Source organism: Mobula hypostoma, chromosome 10 (genome assembly GCF_963921235.1).
Source record: "Mobula hypostoma chromosome 10, sMobHyp1.1, whole genome shotgun sequence".
Taxonomy (NCBI): Eukaryota; Metazoa; Chordata; class Chondrichthyes; order Myliobatiformes; family Myliobatidae; genus Mobula; species Mobula hypostoma.
In genome coordinates, this window is record NC_086106.1 from 111,542,715 (window position 1) to 111,569,166 (window position 26,452).

At 41.7% G+C, this 26,452-nt stretch overlaps 1 protein-coding gene and 1 long non-coding RNA gene across 3 annotated transcripts in view; one reads left to right on the forward strand and one right to left on the reverse strand.

The window, feature by feature from the left end:
- Nucleotides 1–987: 987 nt before the first annotated feature.
- LOC134353406 (uncharacterized) lies at nt 988–24,502 on the reverse strand. The gene is made up of 4 exons (XR_010019614.1): nt 24,411–24,502; nt 9,922–10,121; nt 5,157–5,283; nt 988–1,038 (listed from the first exon to the last, which is right to left on the reverse strand). It is a non-coding gene; the product is annotated as an uncharacterized LOC134353406 (long non-coding RNA).
- LOC134353405 (interleukin-13 receptor subunit alpha-2-like) overlaps nt 24,131–26,452 on the forward strand; it is a 73,609-nt gene continuing 71,287 nt past the window's right edge. For both annotated transcript variants that reach the window (XM_063061431.1, XM_063061432.1), the window contains exon 1: nt 24,131–24,277. In XM_063061431.1, coding sequence (XP_062917501.1) covers nt 24,178–24,277 — 100 coding nt within the window. In that variant the 5' untranslated portion in view covers nt 24,131–24,177. The remainder of the gene's footprint in view (nt 24,278–26,452) is intronic.

A 26,452-nucleotide genomic window follows, 5' to 3' on the forward strand; every position in this document is an offset into this window, starting at 1 on the left:
ACCAACAGGCTCCGGGACAGCTTCTTCCACCAGACCATCAGACTGATGAACTCACACTGATTTGAGTGCACTCTATGTTACATTGACTGTTCTATTTATTATGAATTATTATAAATTACTATGATTGCATATTGCACATTTAGGTGGAGATGTAACATAAAGATTTTTACTCCTCATGTATGTGAAGAGTGTAATAAATAAGGTCAATTCAATTTAAATCACGGTTGTATTTATACAGAAAATTAGCTCAAACTAGACAGATAAGGAGATAAACAACAAGAATTCTGCAGATGCTGGAAATTCAAGCAACACACATCAAAGTTGCTGGTGAACACAGCAGGCCAGGTAGCATCTCTAGGAAGAGGTACAGTCGACGTTTCAGGCCAAGACCCTTCGTCAGGACTAACTGAAGGAAGAGTTAGTAAGAGATTTGAAAGTTGGAGGGGGAGGGGGAGATCCAAACTGATAGGAGAAGACAGGAGGGGGAGGGATGGAGCCAAGAGCTGGACAGGTGATCCCTTGATAAGAATAGCCTATGAGACAGTTCCATTTAATAGCATGACACAGGTTGCAGACAAAGAAACTACAAATAAAGTTACGGATTATTCAAAATCCACTCAATACTTACAGATAAATAAACGCGTAAGGAAGCATAAAGAAAGATAATCTGCAAGAAAAATGACAATTTAGACTATAATCCAACAGTAAGGATTGACGAGGAAGCTCAGTTTAGCAAAGGTGATTATGGAGGGAGATTTTAATTAACGGATTTAGATTGATTTTGTTCTCAACAGGCATTACTATTTCATTTCCCAATGTCTAATGGGGCTCAGTTCTCCCCTTTGATTTTGTATGGAAATATGGAGCGTGCTCTCACAACAAATACTGGTGAATTTCCCATAATTATCTCTAAAAAAAAGTCTCAAAAGTATGATTCATTTTATCCATTACCTGGATTCTGAATATTCAGTTTCGCTTCCATGTAATGCAGGAAATTCCTGAGAGGGCAGTTGGGGTTAGCAAGAAAATACTCACCATCTGAAATCAGAAATATAGAAATTCACAGTTAATGGACAATGATACATGAATAATTTATCAATGAGATCATTGATATCTTAAATCTGAAGCACACAGCCCCTGATTTAACCCACTGGGATAATTAGCTTGAGCTTTAATTAGTGTGAGCTTTAGGCTTGAGATCTCAACAATGTTCAATGGATCTCTCGTTCACAATTGAATAAGTCTTGGTGTAAAGCTTTAGGCTGACATAAAACAGAGTGGCATTCCCGGCTTGGATTTATCAGTGAAGGACCATTCAGAAAGATGGATGGGTCAGAGGAGTCTCCTTTTTCACTGAATGCCCCAGCAGAAAAACTGAGGACCCTGCTAGGTTCAGCTCATTACCAAACACACAAGGATACGCTCAATCAAGGATGGACCAGTCTTACATGATGGAGGTAGATGACAAAAAAATCCTGCAATCAATGTGTGCAGGGGTTCAGTGACCTTCATAGAACATAGCCACCTTAGCATCAGAATGAAGCCTCAGATTTATTATCATTGATATATTAGATTATGAGGACATGCAGTCCTCTTTTATTGTCATTTAGTAATGCATGCATTAAGAAATGATACAATATTCCTCCGGTGTGATATCACAAAAACACAGGACAGACCAAGACTGAAAAACTAACAAAAAACACGTAATTATAACATATAGTTACAACAGTGCAACAATACCATAACTTGATGAAGAACAGTCCATGGCACAGTAAAAAAGTTCAAAGTTTCTCAAAAGTCCCACATCTCACGCAGACAGGAGAAGGAAGAAAACTCTCCCTGCCATGCCCGATCACAGTCCGACTCTGAGTTGTCCAAAAACTTTGAGCTCTGATCAGCCCTCCGACACCGAGCACCGAGCGCCATTTCTATCCAAACGCTTCGATCTCAGCCTCGGTTTCCAGCGGCAGGCAAAGCTGGGGATTTTGGGGCCTATCCTCCGGAGATTCTCGATCGCACAGTAACAACAGCGGCGAACCAGGCATTTCAGAAATTTCTCCAGATGTTCCTCTGCTTCTCACGTCTGTCTTCATCAAATCAGAATTGTCCACGGCCCCTATTTAACAGAAGCGATATCATTTCACCGGAGAGCTGCGTGCGCTGCATCGCACTGCCATCTTCTCCTCCCGCCTGTGTTGTGGTGTGGTGTGGTGTGATCCTTATTGTTTTGCAGCAGCAGCACAGTGTGAAGATATAAAAATCTAAAAATAACAAAAATAAGTAAGTAGTGGATAAAAAAGAGTAATGAGGTTGTGTTCTTGGGTTTATGGGCTGTTCAGAAATCTGATGGCAGAGAAAAAGAATCATTGAGAACGGGTCGGGTCTCCTATCGCCGCAGGGTCTCCTGTCACCTGCACTTCCTCTCTGGTGGCAGTAATGAAATGAAGGTACGTCCTGGATGGTGAGATTCCTTAATGATGAATGCTACTGTCTTGAAGCACCGTCATCTCTCACTATCCCTGTGTCACAGGAAGCACAGGAGTGCCTACAAGAATGTTTTGAATCGATGGACTGGACTGTATTCAGAGATCCATCTTTGAACCTGGATGGGTATGCTGCAGTTGTTACCGACTTCATTAAAACCTGTGTGGATGAGTGTGTGCCTACAAAGGCTTACTGGACATTCCCAAACCAAAAGCCGTGGATTACCCAGGAGGTACGTCCTCTGCTGAAGGCTGGATCTGTGGCATTTAAGTCTGGCGGCCCAGGCCTGTACCAGAAAACCAGGTATGATTTGCGGAGGGCTATTTCAAGGGCGAAGAGACAATTTCGAACTAGGTTGGAGGCGACATTGGACGCACGGCAACTCTGACAGGGTTTGCAAGACATTACTTTGTACAAGGCGAAATCCAATAGCATAAAATGGCAGTGATGCTTCACTGCCAGATGAACAAAACACCTTCTATTCAGATTATGTCTGCTGTCGACCTATTGTGGTGATAGGCAAAATGTAATGGATTCAGGTTCCTGCTGAGACAGGAGTTCAGTCTAGTCATAACCAACCTCTCAAAGCATTTAATAATCATTGTAGAGGTGAGTGCCCACTTTGAAAGAGAGAACACAACTACAGCTGTGAAGATCCCTGCTGCACCTGATGACCCTGTTATCTCTGTCTCAGAGGCCGATGTTAGGCTGTCTTTAGAGAGAGTGAACCCTTGCAAGGTGGAAGGTCCCGATGGAGTACCTAGTAAGGCTCTGAAAATGTGTGCCAACCAACTAGCAGGGATATTCAAGGACATTTTGAACCTTTCACTGCTATGGGTGGAAGTTCCCACCTGCTTCAAAAAGGCAACAATTATACCAGTGCCTAAGAAGAATAAAGTGAGCTGCCTTAATGACTGTTGCCCGGTAGCACTCACATCTACCATGATTATTAAATGCTTTGAGAGGTTGGTTATGACTAGACTGAACTCCTGTCTCAGCAGGAACCTGAACCCATTGCATTTTGCCTATCACCACAATAGGTCGACAGCAGACATAATCTGAATGGCTCTCCACATGGCTTTAGACCACGTGGACATCACAAACATCTATGTCAGGATGCTGTTCATCGACTATAGCTCAGCATTTAATACTATCATTCCCACAATCCTGATTGACAAGTTGCAGAACCTGGGCCCCTGTACCTCCTTCTGCAATTGGATCCTCGACTTTTAAACCAGAACACCACAATCTGTGCGGATTGGTGATAACATATCCTCCTCGCTGACGATCAACACTGGCGCACCACAGGGGTGTGTGCTTAGCCCACTACTCTACGCTCTATATATACACATGTCTGTGTGGCTAGGCATAGCTCAAATACCATCTATAAATTTGCTGATGATACAACCATTGTTGGTAGAATCTCAGGTGATGACGAGAGGGCGTACAGGAGTGAGATATGCCAACTAGTGGAATGGTACCGCAGCAACAACCTGGCACTCAATGTCAGTAAGACGAAAGAGCTGATTGTGGACTTCAGGAAAGGGAGAATGAAGGAACACATACTGTACCAATCCTCATAGAGGGATCAGAAGTGGAGAGAGTGAGCAGTTTCAAGTTCCTTGGTGTCAAGATCTCTGAGGATCTAACTTGGTCCCAACATATCAATGCAGTTGTAAAGAAGGCAAGACAGTGGCTATACTTTATTAGGAGTTTGAAGAGATTTAGCATGTCAACAAGTACATTCAAAAACGTCTATAGATGTACCATGGAGAGCATTCTGACAGGCTGCATAACTGTCTGGTATGGGGGTGGTGGGAGTGGTCTATTGCACAGGACCGAAAGAAGCTGCAGAGGGTTGTAAATTTAATCTGCTCCATCTTGGGTGCTAGCCTACAAAGTATATCTTCAGGAAGCGGTGTCTCAGAAAGGCAGCATCCAATATTAAGGACCTCCAGCACCCAGGGCATGCCCTTTTCTCACTGTTACCATCAGGTAGGAGGTACAGAAGCCTGAAGGCACACACTCAGTGATTCAGGAACAGCTTCTTCCCCTCTGCCATCCTAAATGGATATTGAACCATTGGACACTACCTCACTTTTTAAAATATACAGTATTTTTGTTTTTGCACGATTTTTTATCTATTCAATATATGTATACTGTAATTTATTTATCTATTTATTATTATTTTTATTTTTTTTCTTCTAGATTATGTATCGCATTGAACTGCTGCTGCTAAGTTAACAAATTTCACATCACATGCCAGTGATAATAAACCTGATTCTGATTCTGATTCACTGTGCAGGTTCACACAGTGTTCCTGCAATTGTGTGATCAATATTGGCTTAACTCAATTTTTTTTGCAAAATTTGTACTTGTAGCTGCTAATCAATCTAGTATTTATGCTAACATATGTCCAAGTCATTTAAAAGTTTTTTTTACGCATCACTCTATGTTAACTTTCAATGTCCAATGCAATTCTATTAAACTGACATAGCTGCATTATTTTGGCATTGATTATGGCTCTTTATTGCCCCTCAGAGCATCTGTGAAAGCTTTTGTCTATTGCAATACCTGCAACACGATTAGGTTAAATGATTACATCCCTGTAATTGGAACTGAAAATGATACTTCTCCATCCCCAAGACACATGCAATGTTAGATCCGCTCACCTCCGTACTTGACGTAGATGAACATATCTTTTTGCCAAGTCTCCTCACCTGGGCCAAATTTCTGACTTTTTCTCCTTGTCAATCTGACATCAAAAGCATTGTGACATCAAGCCGCATAATGAAGAAGCTGGGAAGATAAACGGGATTTATCAAGTCAGATATAAAACAAGTGCTAGACTGTAACAGCTTTCATAAAAGCATTCTGTAAGTTTGCTCCTAATACATAGAATGTAAGAATGAATATTGTGCTCATAGGCCCTTACTTGATTCAGCCAATGATCACCAGCAGGCTCAGAAATAGTTATTATCGTTCAACTATCAGACTCTCGAGCCAGCATGAATAACTTCACTCACCGCAACACTGAGCTAATTCCATAACCTATGGACTACTTTCAAGGACTCTACAACTCATGATCTCAATATTATTTATTACTTATATATTTTTTTGTATTTGCAGTTTGTCTTTTGCACATTGGTTGTTTGTGTGGAATTTTTTCATTGATCCAATTGTTTCTTTGTACATACTGTGAATGCCCACAAGAAAATGAATCTTAGGTTAGCATGTGCTGACATATACGTACTTTGACAATAAATTTACTTTGAACTTTGAACATTAATTGAAGCAGTATTCAATCCGGAAAAGTAAACCCAGGAGAGGCTCAGCAGATCACAGATAAGGCAATGTCACAGCTACTGAAACTTTTGTGTTCTTGTGACTGATTGCACTGCCGAGAGTTTTAGTTCCTTCTGTTGATCTAATTGGAAAAGAATCCAGTTTTGATTAACTGGAATCAAGATAACTAAAAATAAAATTGAAATTCTCTACATTGACCAAACAAAACCAAATTAAAGTCAAACATTACTAGTCAGTATTGACCGAGGCTCGTCACCTTGTCATGGTGGAGAGACTTGCAAGTTTCTGAGATCCCAAGAGCGATGCCGTCTGAAATCCAACCAAGAAAGACCTCAATAGTGGAGCCGGTGGAAAATGATGGCATATCACAATGGCTTGAAGGCAGAGGAAGACAGTGGAAGTGAAGGGTCCCCAGTTGTCTTACACTCTATGGCTACTGGACCCTGAGCCCAATCTGTCAAGGACCGTGTGGTGGCTGCCTGAGCCGCAGCCTCTTCACGTTAAATAAAGTCACACACAGGCATTCTCCATTAAAGGAAACCACCCTAACATCCTGGTTTTGTGGATCGCCGATCAGTCTCTACAGCCATCTGAGGACCCAGCAAAATCCAAAATCAGACTCAGGCTTAATATCACAGGCATGTGTCGTGAAATCTGTTAGCATAGTGGCAGCAGTTCAATGCAATACATGATAATATATGGAAAAAATAAATGAATTACAGTAAGTACATTTGTATATTAAGTAGTTAAATTAAAATAGTGCAAAATAGAAATAAGAAAAAAAAGTGAGGTAGTGTTCATGGGTTCAATATCCATTTCGGAATCGGATGACAGAGGGGAAGAGGCGGTTTCTGAATCATTGAGTGTGTGCCTTCAGGCTCCTGTATTTCCTTCCTAATGGTAACAATGAGAAGCGGGTACTTCCTGGGTGATGGGGGTCCTTAATGATGGATGCCTCCTTTCTGAGGCACGCTCCTTGCAGATGTCTTGAATCCTATAAAGATCAGTACCCATGATGGTGATGACTAATTTTACAACTTTCTGTAGCTTCTTTCGATCCTGTGCAGTAGCCCCCCCCACCCCCCACCATACCAGACGGTGATGCAGCCTGTCAGAATGCTCACCATGGTACTTCCGTAGAGGTTTACAAGTGTTTTAGGTGACAAACCAAATCTCCTCAAACTCCTAATGAAATATAGCACCTGTTTTGCCTTCTTTATAACTGCATTGATACGTTGGGACCAGGTTAGATCCTCAGAGATCTTGACACCCAGGAACTTCAAACTGTTCACTCTCTCTACTTCTGACTCCTCTGTGGGGATTGGTTTGTGTGCTTTTGCCTTACCCTTCCTGAGTCCACAATCAGCTCTTTGGTCATACTAATGTTGAGTGCAAGGTTGTTGTTACAACACCACTCAACTAACTGGTCTATCTTGTTCCTGTACGCCCTCTCTTCTCAATCTGAGATTCTGCCAGCAATGGCTGTATCATCAGCAAATTTATAATGGCATTAGAGCTATGCCTAACCTCTTTGGAGAGAATCATACATGACTGAAGTGATTCTACTACGACTACTAGTCAGTAGTTTATGACTACTTCTAGAATAAATGCTGGCAGATATTAAGCTCTGTAACTAGTGCAGTTTTTTTGGTACTTTTTCCACGATAGCAGTCAAAGTGAAATGATGCCGCAGAAGTAACTAACAGGAAATCCAGATGGTGGGTAATGAGCGGGTGAGGTGAGACTGATTGCCAAAGGCAATGAGAGGGAATTGGTTATAAGCCCAATAGCAAGTCTGCAGTGTATGAGTGTTCTCATTACCACATCATCTACACTGCAAGCAAGGGTCTTTCATTGATTCTCCAGAGAATATTTCTTTAGTTGCTGATCTACCAGCCCAGCAATTTTCTAATAAGAATATAAGACGTCGGAGCAGAAATCGGCCATTCAGTCCATTGAGCCTGTTCTGCAATTCAGTAAGACCTGTGGCAGTATTCTCTGTTGCATTAATATTCAGTAATATATCTTCCCAAATGAAATACAGCATTGTCCTTGTACAAATTCCAAAGCATTAACTGCTTTTGCACCTCCCATATGTTTTAATTCACAAATTATTGAGAAGATACACCCGGATGAATCGCTCCATTTCCCCCATGATGTGACATAATTGTGCTTCTACTTATAACCATTAGACTTAAATGGTTTGCTGACAGGACTGGGTGTCTCAGCATTTCGTCCTCTTGCATTCTATATAATTAAAATTAATGTAGCTCATGCATTAACTTGAGTGATCCTGTGCTCGGGGTAGTTGGGGTGGGGTGCTCAAAAAATAAATGTAAAGATAAAGGAGGGAACACAAAAACATAATAAGTACAAATAACAAAGCCACGGCAGCATCTCGATTAGTACAATGCTATGACAGCTTTAGAGTTCAGTTCCGAGGCTGTCTGTAAGGAGTTTGTACGTTCTCCCCATGGGATTCCTCTGTGCGCTCGGGTTTCCTCCCATAGTCCAAAGACACACCGGTTATTAGGTTATTTGGTCATTATAAATTGTCCTGTGATTAGACTAGGGTTAAATAGGAGGGTTGCTGGGTGGTGCAGCTCGTTGGGCCTGAAGGGCCTGAAAGGCCTGTTTTGTGCTGTATCTCTAAAGAGAATGTCATAGGTTAAGGGTGAAAGGTGAAATATTTAAGTGGAACATGAGGGGCAGCTTCTTCACTCAAACGCTAGTGAGAGTGTCAGCAGGAGTGGTGGATGTGGGTTTGACTTCAACATTTAAGAGAAGTTTGGATAGATATACGGATGGGGGAGAGGGGTATGGAGAGCAGGCAGAATAATAGTTCAGCAATGACTAGATGGACTGAAGGGCCAGTTTCAGTGCTGTAGTACACTATAACTCTATGTTAACCTCAAACAATCTATTCCATTTTCTCATCCATTCACGAGCTTTCTGTCTTCTCTCTCAAAAATGTACAAAAGCTTCATATCTTTAGGAGAGACCAGGAGTCTCATTAGCTAGTTATCTTTCAAAATAACATTACGGTATTAGAAAAAAGAAACCTTCCTTCTATCTGCCCCGTGGAGTAGTCTTTTGATCTGAAACGTTATCTATCTTTTTCTTTCTGTGCATGTTGCCTATTATGCTGAGCTTTTCCAGTATTTTCTGTTTTTATTTCCAATAAGTGTTTTTTTTTAATTTCTGGCTCAATCACCATGAGAACTAACTGACTATTAAATCATATCTGTAATAATAATAACTAGATATAAAACCTTACTTGGTTATAAGATACTTTGGAATGGCTGCAGGCTGTGAAAGACACTAGAGAAATTCAAACTCTTTTGGTTTCCTATATTGTTAATCATTGTGCAAGTAATTAAAAGCATCAGAGAACAAGACTGGATCTAAACCTCTTGGACTTCTTCAGCTTGTCAGCATAACAGTTGACCACTGTAACTTCCACTAAAGAAAAATTGAATCCTATTGTTCAGCTTTGAAATGAGACATGTCAGACTAAAATTTTTCTAATGCTGTACTCGCTGGAGTTCAGAAGAATGAGGGGGGTATTTCATTGAGACCTATCAAATATTGAAAGGCCTAGAGAGAATGGATGTTTTCTATAGTGGGAAAGTCCAGGACTGGAGGGTACAGCCTCTAAAAAAAAGGATGTCCCTTTAGAACAGAGATGAGGAATTTCTTTAGCCAGAGTGGGATAAATCTGTGGAATTCATTGCCACAGATGGTTGTGGAGGCAAGGCCATTTGGGTATATTTAAAGTGGAGGTTGATAGGTTCCTGATTAGTCAGAGGTAAAGGTTACAGAGGTTGAGAGGGATAATAGTCAACTATGATGGAATGGTGAAGCAGACTCGATGGGCCGATGGTCTTATAGTCTTATGGTCTTATTTTAGTGCTGTAGCAATGTGGGGCATGTTCACAGTTCTGTCGCACAAATGTTGAAGGAAATGATCATGGGTGTGCAACCAGTTCCCCTAATGATCACTGTCACACCAATGGAGAGATAGACTTCATTCAAGCACTTCCACACACTCACAAAATCAATTTGTGCCATTTTTTCGTAAAGTTCAGAAAGTAAATTTGACTTCACTCATCCACTTTCTCATCTTCCTACCTTTTCCTTTGAAGTTGCTCTTGATTGATGCTATGGTCCGTGATCATGTTCTTTTCATTGACGACTATGGTAAATTTATAAGCATGGAGAGTTAATGTTGCAGGCTACCCAATCAAGAAGAGTCATCAAGATAGCTGACACCACTGGTATCTATCTGTTGTGTGGTGAACTGCAACGATGAAGGGTGCTTGGGCATTGGCCTGAAATCAAACAAATATTTACTTGTTTCTTTATATTTTATATCTTTTCAACACTGACATTTTCCAGTCTCAATCCCAAAATTACCTGAGATTTCCTTAAAGCCTTATGTAAATGAATTAAAACTAAGCTAAATATACAGGTACTTTACATGTTATTGAGCATTACAGCACAGAAACAGGCCCTTCGACTCATCCAGTCCATGCTAAAATATTATCCTGACTAGACCCATCGACCTGCACCAGGACCATATCTCTCCATATCCCTCCCATAAGACCATAAGATATAGGAGCAAAATTAGGCCATTTGTCCCTTTGGGTCTGCTCCGCCATTTCATCATGGCGGATTCAATTTTCCTTTCAGCCCCAATCTACTGCCTTCTCCCGATATCTCTTCATGCCCTGATGAATCAATAATCTATCAACCGTTGCTGTAAATATACATAAAGACTTGGCCTCCACAGCTGCCTGTGGCAAAGAATTCCACAGATTCGCCACTCCCTAGCTATGGAAATTCCTCCTCATCTCAGTTCTAAAAGGACGTCCCTCTATTCTGAGGCTGTGTTCTCTGGTCTTAGATTCTCTCACCATAGGAAACATTCTCTCCACATCCACTCACTCAAGGCCTTGCACCATTTGATAAGTTTCAATGAGGTCACCCCTCATTTTTCTGAATTCTAGTGAATACAGGTCCAACGCTCTTCATCTAACAAGCCATTCAATCCCGGAATCATTTTCATGAACCTCCTTTGAACCCTCTCCAGTTTCAGCACATCCTTTCTAAGATAGGGGGCTCAAACCTGCTCACGGTGCTTGAAGTGAGGCCTCACCATTTCTTTATGAAGTCTCAATGTTACATGTATTCTAGTCTCTTGAAATGAATGCTAACATTGCACTTGCCTTCCTCACCACAGACTCAACCTGCAAATTAGCCTTTAGGGAATCCTGCACAAGGACTCTCAACTCACTTTACACTTCAGTTTTTTGTATTTTCTCTCCATTTAGAAAATAGTCAACCCTATCATTTCTTCCATCAAAATGCATGGCCATACACCTCCTGAGACTGTATTCCATCTCCCATTTCTTTTCCTATTCTCCTAATCCATCTAAGTCCTTCTGTAGCCTCTCTACTTCCTCAGAACTACCTGTCCCTCCACCTACCTTCATATCATCTGTAAACTTCACAACAAAACCATCAATTCCATCATCCAAAGTATTGACATATAACGTTAAAAGAATCGGTCCCCACACAGACCCCTGTGGAACACCACTAGTCACTGGCAGACAGTCAGAAAAGGCTCCCTTTACCCATACTCTTGGCCTCCTGCCAATCAGCCACTGCTTTATCCATGCTAGAATCTCTCCTGTAATACCACGTAGCTTGTTAAACAGCCTCACGTGTGTCACCTTGTGAAAGGCCTTCTGAAAATCCAAATACACAACATCAACCAATTCTCCTTTGTCTATCCTACTTGTTAATTCTTCAAAGAATTCCAACAGATTGGTCAAGCAAGGTTTTCCCTTGAGGAAACCATACTGACTATGGCCTATTTTATCATGTGCCTTCATGTACCCTGAGACCTCATCCTTAATAGTTGACTCCAACATCTTCTCAACCACTGAGGTCAGACTAACTGGTCTATAGTTTCCTTTCTTCTGCCTCTCTCCCTTCTGGAAGAGTGGAGTGATGTTTGCAATTTTTCAGTCCTCCAGAATCATTCCAGGATCTAGAGATTCTTGAAAGATCATTACTAATACCTCCACGATCTCTTCAGCCACCTCTTTCATAACTCTGGGGTGTACACCATCTGGTCCGGGTGATTTATCTACCTTCAGACCTCTCAGTTTCTCGAGAACCTTCTCTCTGTCTATGGTAACTTCACACACTTCATGCCACCTGACACCAGGAACTTCTACCATACTGCTAGCATTTTCCCCTGTGAAGACTGGTGCAAAATACTTGTTCAGTTCATCCGCTATTTTGACGTCCCCCATTACTACCTCTCCAGGATTATTTTCTAGTGGTCCAAAATCCAATCTCGCCTCACTTTTACACGATGTATCTGAAGTAACTTTTGGGATCCTATTTAATATTATTAACTAGCTTAACATTGATCAACACTGGTGCACCTCAGGGGTGTGTGCTTAGCCCACTACTTCACACTCTCTATAATCATGACTGTGTGGCTAGGCATAACTGAAATACCATCTATAAGTTTGTTGATGATACAACCATTGTTGGTAGAATTTCAGGTGGTGATGAGTGGGCGTACAGGAGTGAGATATGCCAACTAGTGGACTGGTGCTACAGCAACAACCTGGCACTCAACATCAGTAAGACGAAGGAGCTGATTGTGGACTTCAGGAAGGGTAAGATGAAGGAGCACATACCAATCCTCATAGAGGAATCAGAAGTGGAGAGATTGAGCAGTTTCAGGTTCCTGGGTGTCAAGATCTCTGGGGACCTAACCTAATCCCAACAGATCAATGCAGTTATAAAGAAGGCAAGACAGCGAAAATACTTCGTTAAGAGTTTAAAGATATTTGGTATGTCAACAAATACACTCAAAAACTTCTATAGATGTACCATAGAGGGCAATCTGACAGGCTGCACCACTGTCTGGTATGGTTGGGGCGGGGTGGGGGGGGGGGCTACTGCACAGGACCAAAAAAAGCTGCAGAGGTTTATAAATTTAAATGGCTTCATCTTGGGTACTAGCCCTTAGGTACCCAGGACATCTTCAGGGAGCGGTGTCTCAGAAAGGCAGTGTCCATTATTAAGGACCCCCATCACCCAGGACATGCCCTTTTCTCACTGTTACCATCAGGTAGGAGATACAGAAGCCTGAAGGCACACACTCAGCAATTCAGGAACAGATTCTTCCCCTCTGCCATCCATTTCCTAAACGGATATTGAACCCATGAACACTACCTCATTTTTAAAATATACATTATTTCTGTTTTTTTGCATTATTATTTAATTTTTCTTCTTCTTCTATATTATATATTGCATTGAACTGCTGCTGCTAGGTTAACAAATTTCACGACACATACCAGTGATAATAAACCTGATTTTGATTGATTCTGACTTATGCTTTCCATCTTTGCCTTCTTAATGACTTTTTTAATTGGTTTTTTAAGAGCTTCCCAATCCCCTAATTTCCCACAAATTTTTGCTCTATTATATGCCTTTGCTTTGGCTTTTATGTTGGCTTTGACTTCTCTTGTTAGCCACAGTTGTGTCATCTTGCCTTTAGAGTACTTCTTCCTCTTTGGGATGCATATATTCTGTGCCTTCCGAATTTCTTCCACAAATTCCAGCCATTGCTGCTCTGCCGACATCCCTGCCAGTGTTCTTTTCCAATCAATTCTGGCTAACTCCTCTCTCTCATGCCTCTGTCATACCCTTTACTCCACTAAAATACTGATACATCTGACTTTAGCTTCTCCTTCTCTAATTTCAGAGTGAATTCTATCGTATTATGATCACTTACTCCTAAGGGTTCTTTTATCTTCGGCTCCATAATCAATTCTGGGTCTTTGCACAGAACCTAATCAGGAATTGCTGATTCTCTGCTGTGCTCCACTATGAGCTGCTCTGAAATGTCATCTTGTAGACACTCTGGAAATCCCCCCTCCTATAATCCAGCATCAACCTGTTTTTCCCAATCTACCTGCATATTGAAGTCCCTTTTGGCATGCATTTTCCATCTCCGACTGTAATTTGTAGGCCACATCCTTACTACTGTTTGGGGGGGGGGGCGGTCTGTATACAACTTCCATCAGGGTCTTTTTATTCTTGCAGTTCCTTAACTCTATTCACAATGATTCAACACCTTCTGACCCTATGTCACCTCTTTCTAATGATTTGATTTCATTTTTTACCAACAGAGCAATGCCACCCCCTCAGCCTTCCTGCTGGTCCTTTTGATACACTGCGTAACCATGGACATTGCGCTCCCAGCTATAATCTTTCAGCGATGATTCAGTGATGCCTACAACATCCCCCCTCACCCGAGCCGTATCTCGGGTAATAACGAGTTTGAGTACAGAGAGGAAATTAATAACCTGGTGGCATGCTGCGAAGACAATAACCTATCCCTCAACGTCAGCAAGATGAAGGAATTGTCATAGTCATAGTCATATCACAGTCATACTTTATTAATCCCAGGGGGAAATTGGTTTTTGTTACAGTTGCACCAAAACTAATAAATAGTAATAGAACCATAAATAGTTAAATAGTAATATGTAAATTATGCCAGTAAATTATGAAATAAGTCCAGGATCAGCCTATCGGCTCAGGGTGTCTGACCCTCCAAGGAAGGAGTTGTAAGGTTTGATGGCCACAGGCAGGAATGACTTCCTATGACGCTCTGTGCTGCATCTCGGTGGAAGAGTCTCTGGCTGAATGTACTCCTATGCCCACCCAGTACATTACGTAGTGGATGGGAGACATTGACCAAGATGGCATCCAACTTAGACAGCATCCTCTTTTCAGATGCCACCGTGAGAGAGTCCAGTTCCATCCCCACAACATCACTGGCCTTATGAATGAGTTTGTTGATTCTGTTGGTGTCTGCCACCCTCAGCCTGCTGCCCCAGCACACAACAGCAAACATGATAGCACAGGCCACCACAGACTCGTAGAACATCCTCAGCATCGTCTGGCAGATGTTAAAGGACCTCAGTCTCCTCAGGAAATACAGACAGCTCTGACCCTTCTTGTAGACAGCCTCAATGTTCTTTGACCAGTCCAGTTTATTGTCAATTTGTATCCCCAGGTATTTGTAATCCTCCACCATGTCCACACTGACCCCCTGGATGGAAACAGGGGTCACCGGTACCTTAGCTCTCCTCAGGTCTACCACCAGCTCCTTAGTCTTTTTCACATTAAGCTGCAGATAATTCTGCTCACACCATGTGACAAAATTTCCTACCGTAGCCCTGTACTCAGTCCCATCTCCCTTGCTGATGCATCCAACTATGGCAGAGGTTGTTGGTTGTTGACTTCAGAAGGAGTAGCGGACCGCATGACCCAATTTACATCGGTGATGCGCAAGTGGAACAGGTCAAAAGCTTTAAGTTCCTTGGGGTCAATATCACGAATGACCTGACTTGGACCAACCAAGCAGAGTCCACTGCCAGGAAGGCCCACCAGCGCCTTTACTTCCTGAGAAAACTAAAGAAATTTGGCCTGTCCCCTAAAACCCTCACTAATTTTTATAGATGCACTGTAGAAAGCATTCTTCTAGGGTGCATCACAACCTGGTATGGAAGTTGTCCTGTCCAAGACCGAAAGAAGCTGCATAAGATCGTGAACACGGCACAGCACATCACACAAACCAATCTTCCGTCCGTGGGCTCACTTTACACTGCACGCTGTCGGAGCAGTGCTGCCAGGATAATCAAGGACACGACCCACCCAGCCAACACACTTTTCGTCCCTCTTCCCTTCGGGAGAAGGCTCAGGAGCTTGAAGACTCGTATGGCCAGATTCTTTCCAACTGTGATAAGACTGCTGAACGGATCCTGACCCGGATCTGGGCCGTACCCTCCAAATATCCGGACCAGCCCCTCAGTTTTTTTTGCACTAACTTACTTTCCATTTTCTATTTTCTATTTATGATTTATAATTTAAATTTTTAATATTTACTATCGATTTGTACTCCAGGGAGGGGGAAGCGCAGAATCAAGTATCGCTGTGATGATTGTACGTTCTAGTATCAATTGTTTGGCAACAATAAAGTATAAAGTATCATACCTGCCAATTAGCAACTGTGCTGCAAGTTCATCTACCTTATTCCGTATACTGCGCGCATTCAGTAGCAACACCTTCAGTCCTGTATTCACCCTTTTCAAATTTGTCCACCCTTTAGGTTGCAACTCATCCTGTTGATGGCAATTTTGCCCTAACAACAGCCTCTCTTCACTACACATTGCCTCTGTTTGTAAACCAGCTACCTCATCTTCAGCATTATCATTCGCCTTTCCTACGATAATTCCTCCCATCTATGTACTTACTGTAACTTCTGTTAATTGTTGATGAAACATTCCATGAAACAACCTATGGACTTACTTTCAAGTACTCAGTATATCTCAGTACTAGTTCTTTATTTACTTAGTGTTGTTATTATTATTTGTCTTTTTGTTGTATTTACACAGAGTCTCTTCTTTTGCACATTGGTTGTCAGTGTTTGTGTGTAGTCTTTCACTGATTCTATTGTGTTTCTTTGTTCTACTGTGGATGCCTGCAAGAAAATGAATCTCAGGGTAGTGTATGGTGATATATATATATGTAGTCTTGATAGTAAATTTATTTTGAACTTTGAAAAGTTCAAAGGTTTATGTGTGGGTGGGGAAATTGTGTGAGGAAATGTTACAGTGTTTATCATATGCAAATACCATGATAACATTTTAATGCAACTTACACCTAAGTTATAAGAATCTATAAATTCATTTTTAATACTTGTGTTAAAATTTACAATAAAATGAAATTAATATGCCTAATATGAATATTTCATATATTTTAATGACACTCTCCTTTGTTAGTTACATCATTGTTAACCGTCTCTCAACTGTCTTTAGACTTGCATTTTGTATTTGTTAGAACAATAATCAGCTTGAATGTTTAAATCAACGCAAAAGAAAAATGACTTTTCCTTTGATAGAAATTATGCAAATTAGCTGTAAACATTTGTTGTCTATGATGCGTTGGATCGCGTGGTTAAGATTTAAGTTGCTTCTGGCTGATCTGTTCATCTCTGCAACTATGGTCTCAGAATTACTTTTTAACTAAACTAACTGGAGTGGGGTCCTGGTCCCAGAGTTGTGTTGGTCTACTCTGCTTTCCTCCATGAAAGATCAAGGATCAAGGATTTACCATATATTTACCATATATATTTACATGTACAGTAGATTCCAGTCAATTGGGCCATTAATTGGGGCAGTCACTTATTTGAGACATCTCTTAAAGTACAAAAAAAATTTGAGAAAATAATTGGGATTCCCTTTTGTTTACTTGGGACTTTGCCAATTAATTGGGACAGGAGACTTGCTGAACAGATTCTAACCAGCATCAACTGTACACACTTGTGTGGCCGCAAGATGCTGCACCGTACTTAGAGAAAACAGTTCTTAAATAGCAAACACGAGGAAATCTGCAGATGCTGGAAATTCAAGCAACAGACAAACAAAAAATGCTGGTGAACACAGCAGGCCAGGCAGCATCTCTAGGAAGAGGTACAGTCGACGTTTCGGGCCGAGACCCTTCGTCAGGACTAACTGAAAGAGGAGATAGTAAGAGATTTGAAAGTGAGAAGGGGAGGGAGAGATCTGAAATGATAGGAGAAGACAGGAGGGGGAGGGATGGAGCTAAGAGCTGGAAAGTTGATTGGTAAAAGGGATACAGGCTGGAGAAGGGAGAGGATCATGGGATGGGAAGCCTAGGGAGAAAGAAAGGGGGAGGGGAGCCCAGAGGATGGAGAGCATGCAAGGAGTTACAGTGAGAGGGACAGAGGGAGAAAAAGAGAGAGAGAGAGAAAAAAGGGAATTTCAAAAAAATAATAAATAAATAAATAAATAAATAGATAGATAGATAGATAAATAAATAAATAAATAAATACATAAATACATAAATAAGGGATGGGTTACGAAAAGGAGGAGGGGCATTAACACAAGTTAGAGAAGTCAATGTTCATGCCATCAGGTTGGAGGCTACCCAGACGGAATATAAGGTGTTGTTCCTCCAACCTGAGTGTGGCTTCATCTTGACAGTAGAGGAGGCCGTGGATAGACATATCAGAATGGGAATGGGATGTGGAATTAAAATGTGTGGCCGCTGGGAGATCCTGCTTTCTCTGGCGGACAGAGCGTAGGTGTTCAGCGAAACGGTCTGCCAGCTTGCTTCGGGTCTTGCCAATATATAGAAGGCCGTACCGGGAGCACCGGACGCAGTATATCACCCACCCGACTGACAGCTGAAGTGTCGCCTCACCTGGAAGGACTGTTTGGGGCCCTGAGTGGTGGTGAGGGAGGAAGTGTAAGGGCATGTGTAGCACTTGTTCCGTTTACAAGGATAAGTGCTGGGAGGGAGATCAGTGGGGAGGGATGGGGGGGAACGAGTGGACAAGGGAGTCGCGTAGGGAGTGATCCCTGCGGAAAGCAGAGAGAGGGAGGGGAGGAAAAGACGTGGGATCCCGTCGGAGGTGGCGGAAGTTACAGTGAATTATATGTTGGACCCGGAAGCTGGTGGGGTGGTAGGTGAGCACAAGGGATTCCTATCCCTAGTGGGGTGGCGGGAGGATGGGGTGAGAGCAGATATGCGTGAAATGGGAGAGATGCGTTTGAGTTCAGGGTTGATGGTGGAGGAAGGGAAGCCCCTTTCTTGAAAAAAAGGAGGACATCTCCTTCATCCTGAGGACAGATGCGGCGGAGACGGAGGAATTGTGAGAAGGGAATGGCATTTTTGCAAGAGACAGGGTGAGAAGAGGAATAGTCCAGATAGCTGTGAGAGTCCGTAGGCTTATAGTAGACATCAGTAGATAAGCTGTCTCCAGAGACAGAGACAGAAAGATCAAGAAAGGGGAGGGAGGTGTCGGAAATGGACCAGGTAAACTTGAGGGCAGGGTGAAAGTTGGAGGCAAAGTTAATGAAGTCAACGAGTTCTGCATGCGTGCAGGAAGCAGCACCAATGCAGTCGTTGATGTAGCGAAGGAAAAGTGGGGGACAGATACCAGTATAGGCTTGGAACATGGACTGTTCCACAAAGCCAACAAAAAGGCAGGCATAGCTAGGACCCATACGGGTGCCCATGGCTACACCTTTAGTTTGGAGGAAGTGGGAGGAGCCAAAGGAGAAATTATTAAGAGTAAGGACTAATTCCACTAGACGGAGGAGAGTGATGGTAGAGGTAAACTGGTTAGGTCTGGAATCCAAAAAGAAGTAGAGAGCTTTGAGACCTTCCTGGTGGGGGATGGAGGTATACAGGGACTGGACATCCATGGTGAAAATAAAGCGGTGGGGGCCAGGTAACTTAAAATCATTGAAAAAATTCAGAGCGTGAGAAGTGTCACGAACATAGGTAGGAAGGGATTGAACAAGGGGGATAAAACCATGTCGAGGTATGCAGAAATGAGTTCGGTGGGGCAGCAGCAAGCTGAGACAATGGGTCTACCTGGACAGGCAGGTTTGTGGATCTTGGGTAGGAGGTAGAAACGGGAAGTGCGAGGTGTGGGAACTATAAGGTTGGTAAGTGGATGGGAGATCCCCTGAGCTGATAAAGTTGGTGATGGTGTGGGAGACAAATGGCCTGGTGCTCCTTAGTGGGGTCATGATCGAGGGGTAAATAAGAGGAGGTATCCGTGAATTGTCGCTGTGCCTCGGAAAGGTAGAGGTCAGTACGCCAGACTACAATAGCACCCCCCTTATCGGCAGGCTTTATAGTAAGGTTAGGATTAGTGCGGAGGGAGTGGAGAGCAGAGCGTTCGGAAGGAGTGAGGTTGGGATTGGAACAAGGTGTGGTGAAGTCAAGACGGTTGATGTCCCATCGGCAGTTAGCAATAAAGAGAACCAGAGCAGGCAGAAGACCAGAGCAGGGTGTCCATGAAGAGGAGGAGGGCTGAAGACGGGAGAAGGAAAGGGGTAGAACTGAATAGCATCAGTTTCATGTATTTGTGTTCTAAAGCAATGATTTTTGTCACTGATAGTTGGCGAGAAAAAAAAGCAGTAAGACAATTCAGAACCGTTTTGCTCACTGTGATTTCAAACATTCAGGCTTGGAGTTGCCAGTAATGGCTGGGAGTGAAAATAAAATGAATTCACTACTTCAACAAGTTAGGAACTACAAAGAATTTTATGGTATCAACAATCATCTGGAGATATACAGTACAATGAAAATGAAGATTTGGAGGATGCAATCATTGAAGGAATTTTATGAAGGGAGTCCATTAACTGCACTAGGCTCTGCACTGATTTTGTTCATTTACTGTCAATCAAAAGAATACATCAGTGTACACTGGGTGGATTCCTCCGTCGATAACTACAAGGAACTAATACACAGTTTTATCGTACTGTGAAGGTATTGGTTGTGTTCTAATTTGTTCTGTATTTCATTTAAATACAGTATTGTTACTCAGTGAAACAGGAGTTAGTCTTTTTTTCATATTTTTTTTAACTATTTCCATGAAACTTCAGCTAATTGGGGCACCTAATTAATTGGGCTGGTACAATTCTGTCCTAATTAACTGGAATCCACTCTATTAGAATTCTCTGTGGTGTATTGATGCAACATTCACAAAAATCAATAGCATTCAACAAATATAAGAAGAACAAATTGTATAAGAAATAAACGTACAGGTTTAAGTAACACACATCAAAGTTGCTGGAATTTCCACACCAGCAACTTTGATGTGTGTTGCTTGAATTTCCAGCATCTGCAGAATTCCTGTTGTAAAGGTTTAAATACTGATATGGAATAAAATGTGCATAAATGCATAAAGCAAGCATATATTTACAAAGTAAATAGCATTATAAAAAGTGGTTTCAAGTGTTTTTACAGTGCAATGACTGAGGTAATAGACAGAGGAGGGTAGAGGTGGCTAACTAAAGTGTTTGAATTTCCCTGGTATCTCTCCTCTTTAATTCTTTCTTTCATGGCAACTCACTCACAATGCTAGAGGAACTCAGCAGGTCAGGCAGCATCTATGGAAATGAACAAATAGTTGAGGTCTCTAAACAAGATCCTTCTTCAAGACTGGAAAGGAAGGGGGAAGATGCCAGAATAAAAAGGTGGGGATGGGGAAGGAAGATAGCTGGAAGGTGATAGGTGAAGCCCGGTGGGTGGGATAGGTCAAGGGCTGGAGATGAAGGCATCTGATAGGAGAGGAGAGTGGACCGTAGGAGAAAGGGAGGGAGGAGTGGCACCGGGGGGATGTGATAGGCAGATGACATAGGTAAGAGGCCAGAGAAGAGGGGACAGAGAGAGAATTCTTTTTCACCCCAGAATGAGAAATCAATATTTATGCCATCAGGTTGGAGACTACTCAAATGGAATATGAAGTGCTGCTCTTCCACCCTGAGGGTGGCCTCATCATGCCATATGAGGAGGCCATGGACCGACATGTTGGAATGGGAATGGGAATGGGAAATAAAATGCTGGTCCACCGAGAAGTTCTGCTTTTGGCAGATGGAGCAGAGGTGCTCGATGAAGCGGTCCCCCAATTTACAATGGGTCTCACCAATGTAGAGGAGGCCGTATCAGGAATATCGAACACGATAGACGACCCCAGCAGATTCGCAGGCGAATTGTTGCCTCATCTGGATGGACCGTTTGGGGACCAGAATGGAGGTGAGGCAGGAGGTATACGGTTAGGTGTAACACATCAGCCATTTATAGCGATTACGTCCCAGGAGGGAGATTAGTGGCAAGGACAAATGGACAAGGGAAACACAGAGGGAGCGAACCCTGTGGAAAGCGGAGAGTGGGCAGAGGTAAAGATATATCTGGTGGTAGGATCACATTGGAGATGGTTTAGATCCTTCATAGCACTTAGGAAAATGTTTGCAGTTTTGAATGTATAATGATCAGGTGTACAACTGTCCTCTCCATGTCTGCGATCACAACCTCTTATGATCACAAATATCTATCGAAATTCTGAACATCCAATAAAATAGTCTGATTTGAATCTAAGTTTGAAAACTTCTCACTACTGCCACCAGGAAGGAAGTACAGGAGCCTTAGGTCCCATACCATAAGGTTCAGGAACAGTTACTGCCCTACTGAATCAGCCTGAACATCTGTACTCACCACAACCTGACCTGGTTATTGAGCACAACCTTTGGACTCTCAAGGGCTCTACAACTCATGTTCTCAGTTTTATCTATTCACTTATTCATTTATTAAAGTTCAAAGTAAATTTATTATCAAAGTACATGCAGTACCTGTCACCATATATAACCCTAAAATTTATTTTCTTGTGGGCATTCACAGTAGGTACAAGAAACACAATAGAATCAAATGAAAGACCTCACCCAACAGGACAAACAGCCAATGTGCAAGGACAACAAACTACACAAATACAAAAAGAAAGAGAAAACAAAGAAATAATAATATATAAATAAACAAGCAATAAATATCGAGATGAGATGAAGTGTCCTTGAGAGTCCATTGGTTGTGGGACCAGTCCAGTGACAGGACAAGTGAAGTTGAGTGAAGTTATTATTACTCGCTACTTTTTGTACTTGCACAGTTTGTCAGTTTTCGTTTATCTTTAGGTTTTTGTTGATTCTATGGTACTTGTTCTGCTATGAATGCCTGCAGGAAAATGAATCTCTGGAAAGTATTTAGTGACATACACATATTTTGATAATAAAATTTACTTCGAACTTTGAAAATTCACTTTGAATTTATTCTTTGTGTGAATTTCATAGAACTATCAGTACTGACAGTAAATAATTTGGCCAATCTGATGATTAAAGGGATGTCATGTGTAACCTTTTTTCATATTCAATTGACTTCTCTTTTCTTGGGAAGCTCAGAACTAAATTATACTGACTGAGATACGGTCAAACAAATGTTCAGGAGTTTACTGGAAGTTGCTCAAATATTATACTCTTAATTTATGTAAGAAAAAAGGGAATTAATAAAGTGGAACTGAAATGAGCCACAGTGAATGTGGTAAATAATTCAAAAAATCATACTTTGTAAATTTCTTTTGAATGAAGGAAATATTTGCTGAAATTATACACAAAGGGTGTGAGGATAGGACTGGAGAATCAGCTCAACTGAATCTTTCTGCAATCATCTTATTTGTAAGTGAGGAAAGAAGAATTCCTTAAAGTAATTTTTGTAGTAAAAGTGTATGTAGGATTATAAAGATCAGGCTGGTGATCCTACCAATTATATAATCATAAGACCATAAACATAGGAGCAGAATAGACTATTCAGCACGAGTCTGATCCTATCATCATCATGGCTGATTTATTATCTCTCTCAAAGCCATTCTCCTGCTTCCAGCCCGTAATTTTTGATGTTTTTACTAATCAGGAACATATCAATCTCTGCTTCAAATATAGCCATTGATTTGGCCACCAAAACCGAAATTCCTCCTCACCTCCTCATCTCTGTTCTAAAGGAACGTCTTTGTATTTTAAGGCTGTACTCTCTGGTCCTAGAGTCTCCCATTATAGGAAACAACCTCCCCACATCTACTCTCCCCAGGGCTTTCAGTATTCAATAGGTTTCAAAGAGATTCCCTCCCTCATTCTCCCTGCTTTATTAGGTACACCTGTCCACCTGCTCATAATGCAAATATGTAATCAGCTAATCATGTGGCAGCAATTCAATACACAAAAGCATGCAGACATGGTCAAGAGTTTCAAATGTTGTTCAAACGACAGGATGAGAAAGAAATGTGATTTAAACGACTTTGATCATGGGATAATTGTTGGTGCCAGATGGGGCGATTTGAGTATCTCCTGGGATTTTTATGCACAGCACTCTCTAGAGCTTACAGAGAATGGTGAGAAAAACAAAAATCATACAGTGAGCGACAGTTCTATAGGTGAGAACGTCTTATTTGTGAGAGAGTTCAGAGGAGAATGGATAGACTGGTTCAGGCTGACAGGATGGTGGCAGTAAGTCAAATAGCTATATGCTACCACAGTGGTGTGCAGAAGAGCATCTCTGAGTGCACACCACATTGAAACTTGAAGTGGATGGGCTACAGCAGAAGAAGACCATGAACATAAACCCAGTGGCCACTTTACTAGGTACAGGAGGTACCTAATATGGTGGCCACTGAATGTATTAGCTTCTGTAATTTGTAGATTTTTATATCTTTACAGTACACTGTTGCTGCAAAACGACAAATCTCCCATCATTTGGCAGTGATAATAAAACTGATTCCAATTCTGATTCTAAAGACAAAAGGAACAAAATTTTCCAAGCCAGCAGAATCATGAGTTACATTGAAAGAGGAAGAAGATATTGTGAAACAAAAAACAACACAAAGCAACTGACCTAAAGAAAGAAACATTTCATTAAGATAAGAGCAGCTTCAGAATGGGAGAGGAATGCTTATGGAAAACTCAGAAGTGGCAGATTTTTTTCCTTCTCTCAATAATGATTTTACACAACGTGGAACCAAGAACACAGTTATCAGGTGAGCAATTTTTTTTGACAATTTTCTAGTGTATTTAACCCACTTTTTGACAGGAAAGAAGAAGATCTGACCTGGTCAACACAGCGCACAACTAGCTGACTTCTTAACCATTCTGACAAAGAATCGTTTGTACCTGAAACAGTAATTGATCACTTCTTTTGGCCAAAACCAAAGATAAATCTTGCTCTTTGCTTCAGACTTTCACACAGGTTTGCTTCTTATCTAAGGAGAAAAGTTAAAAGATTTTTTGTCGTCATCAAAACTTACAAAGAATTACATAATCTTGAATTAATTCCTCATGATAATACAGTTGATTATATTGTAATCTATTGCTTGTACCTACACTCAGTGCCCACTTTATTGCTTGTAAATGCAAATTTCTAATCAGACAATCATATGGTAGAAACTCAATGCTCAATGTTATGTTATGATTGCACTGCCCCTGAGAAACGCTGTCTCATTCTGCCCTGCAGAGCTGATGTATGGTTAGAATGATAATAAAGTTTTTTGAATCTTTGAAAAAAAAAACCCTGCAGACATGGTCAAAAGATTTGGTTGCTGTTCAAACAAGCACAAGAATAGGAAAGAAGTGTGATCTAAGTGCCTTTGACCGTGGAATGATTGTTCGTGCCAGATGGGATGGTTTGAGTTTCTCAGGAACTGCTGATTTACATGCACAGTAATCTCTAGAGTTTACAGAGAATGGTGCGAAAAACCAAAAAACATCCAGTCAGCTGCAATTCTGTGGTCGAAAATGCCTTGTTAATGAGAGAGGTCGAGGCAAATAGCCAGAGTGGTTCAAGATAAATGTAAAGCAACAGCAATTCCTATAACTATATTTGTGATGAACAATGGTGTGCAGAAGAGCATCTCTGAATGCACATGTCAAAACCTTGAAGTGGATGGGCAGTATAAGACCACGAACATATGCTCAGTAGCCACTTTATTAGATACAGGAGGTACCTAATAAAGCCAATGAGAGTATGTAGGAAAGAAATGGTTCCATGCCTGCAATTAAAGGAAACAGTTAAGAAAAGAAATCTTTCAGCAACTTTGTTTTTATGGATTAGAAATTTCAGTGTATCGGTTCCGGTGACATCACCGTTCAGAATGGCAGCTTAAATCAACGGCTCCTCCAGAAAAACGCATATTTTGCCCCGTTAATCCATCAAATACAAGATCTTTCAAAAATATCTGAATTGATAAGGGGGGGGCAAGAATGGGGAAAAAGAATGGAGATTAAAAAAAGCATCACTGCAGAGCCGATGGAAGGGAGAGGTGCAGCGCGCGGCTCTCCTACACGTGCGCGTGGCGGCGAGGCTGACGAGGGGCCTCGTGCAAGCGAGGCGGGAAATCTGATGAAGATTCTGGAAGAGATAGGGAAGTCCAAAAAGATATAAAACAGCAACTCAATGATATAAAGTCAGAGCTCGCCGACATCAATCAGAAAATAGCGGTGGCAGAGACTCGAATTGAGAAGGTGGAAGATCACGTGCAAAACATGGAACAGATACTAAGTAAGACAATAAAAATACTAAATCAACAGGAAAGTAAATTGCTTGACCAGGAGGGAAGATTGCGATGGAAAAATATCAGGATTTATAATGTACCCGAAGGAGCAGAGGGATTGTCAATGATAGACTTTGTAGACACGCTCTGCTGCGGGAAGTGCTGGAGATTCTCCAGACTGGAGATTGATAATGAGAGGGCGCATCGTTCGCTCGTCCAGCGGCCTCCCGGAGACAGACAAAGTAAACCGCGCTCAATAGTATTTAAATTCCTTCGATTCAAGAGCAAAGCGGAGATTCTACGAAAGGCCTGAGGTAAGAAGAGGGTTTTTTGGAACGGGAAGTTAATATACTTCGATCCTGATTACCCCCCGGTGGTCCTACAGAAACAGAAGGAATATTCCGAAGCAAAATGAATATTAAAGCAAGAAAAGATTAAATTCCAAACCCCGTACCCTGCTAAACTGAGAGTATTTTACCAAGAAGGGATGCGACTATACCAGCCAGTGGAAGAGGCGACTAACAGACATGAACAACAGAGGACTGTCCATTAGCGTGGTCAAACCAAGGAAATGTCTGGCTGAGCAGTTGTCCCGAACTGCTTGGGAGATAGTAAGAGAACCGAGAAAGCAGGGGATGGGAACGGGACGAAAGAAGGATTTTAGGA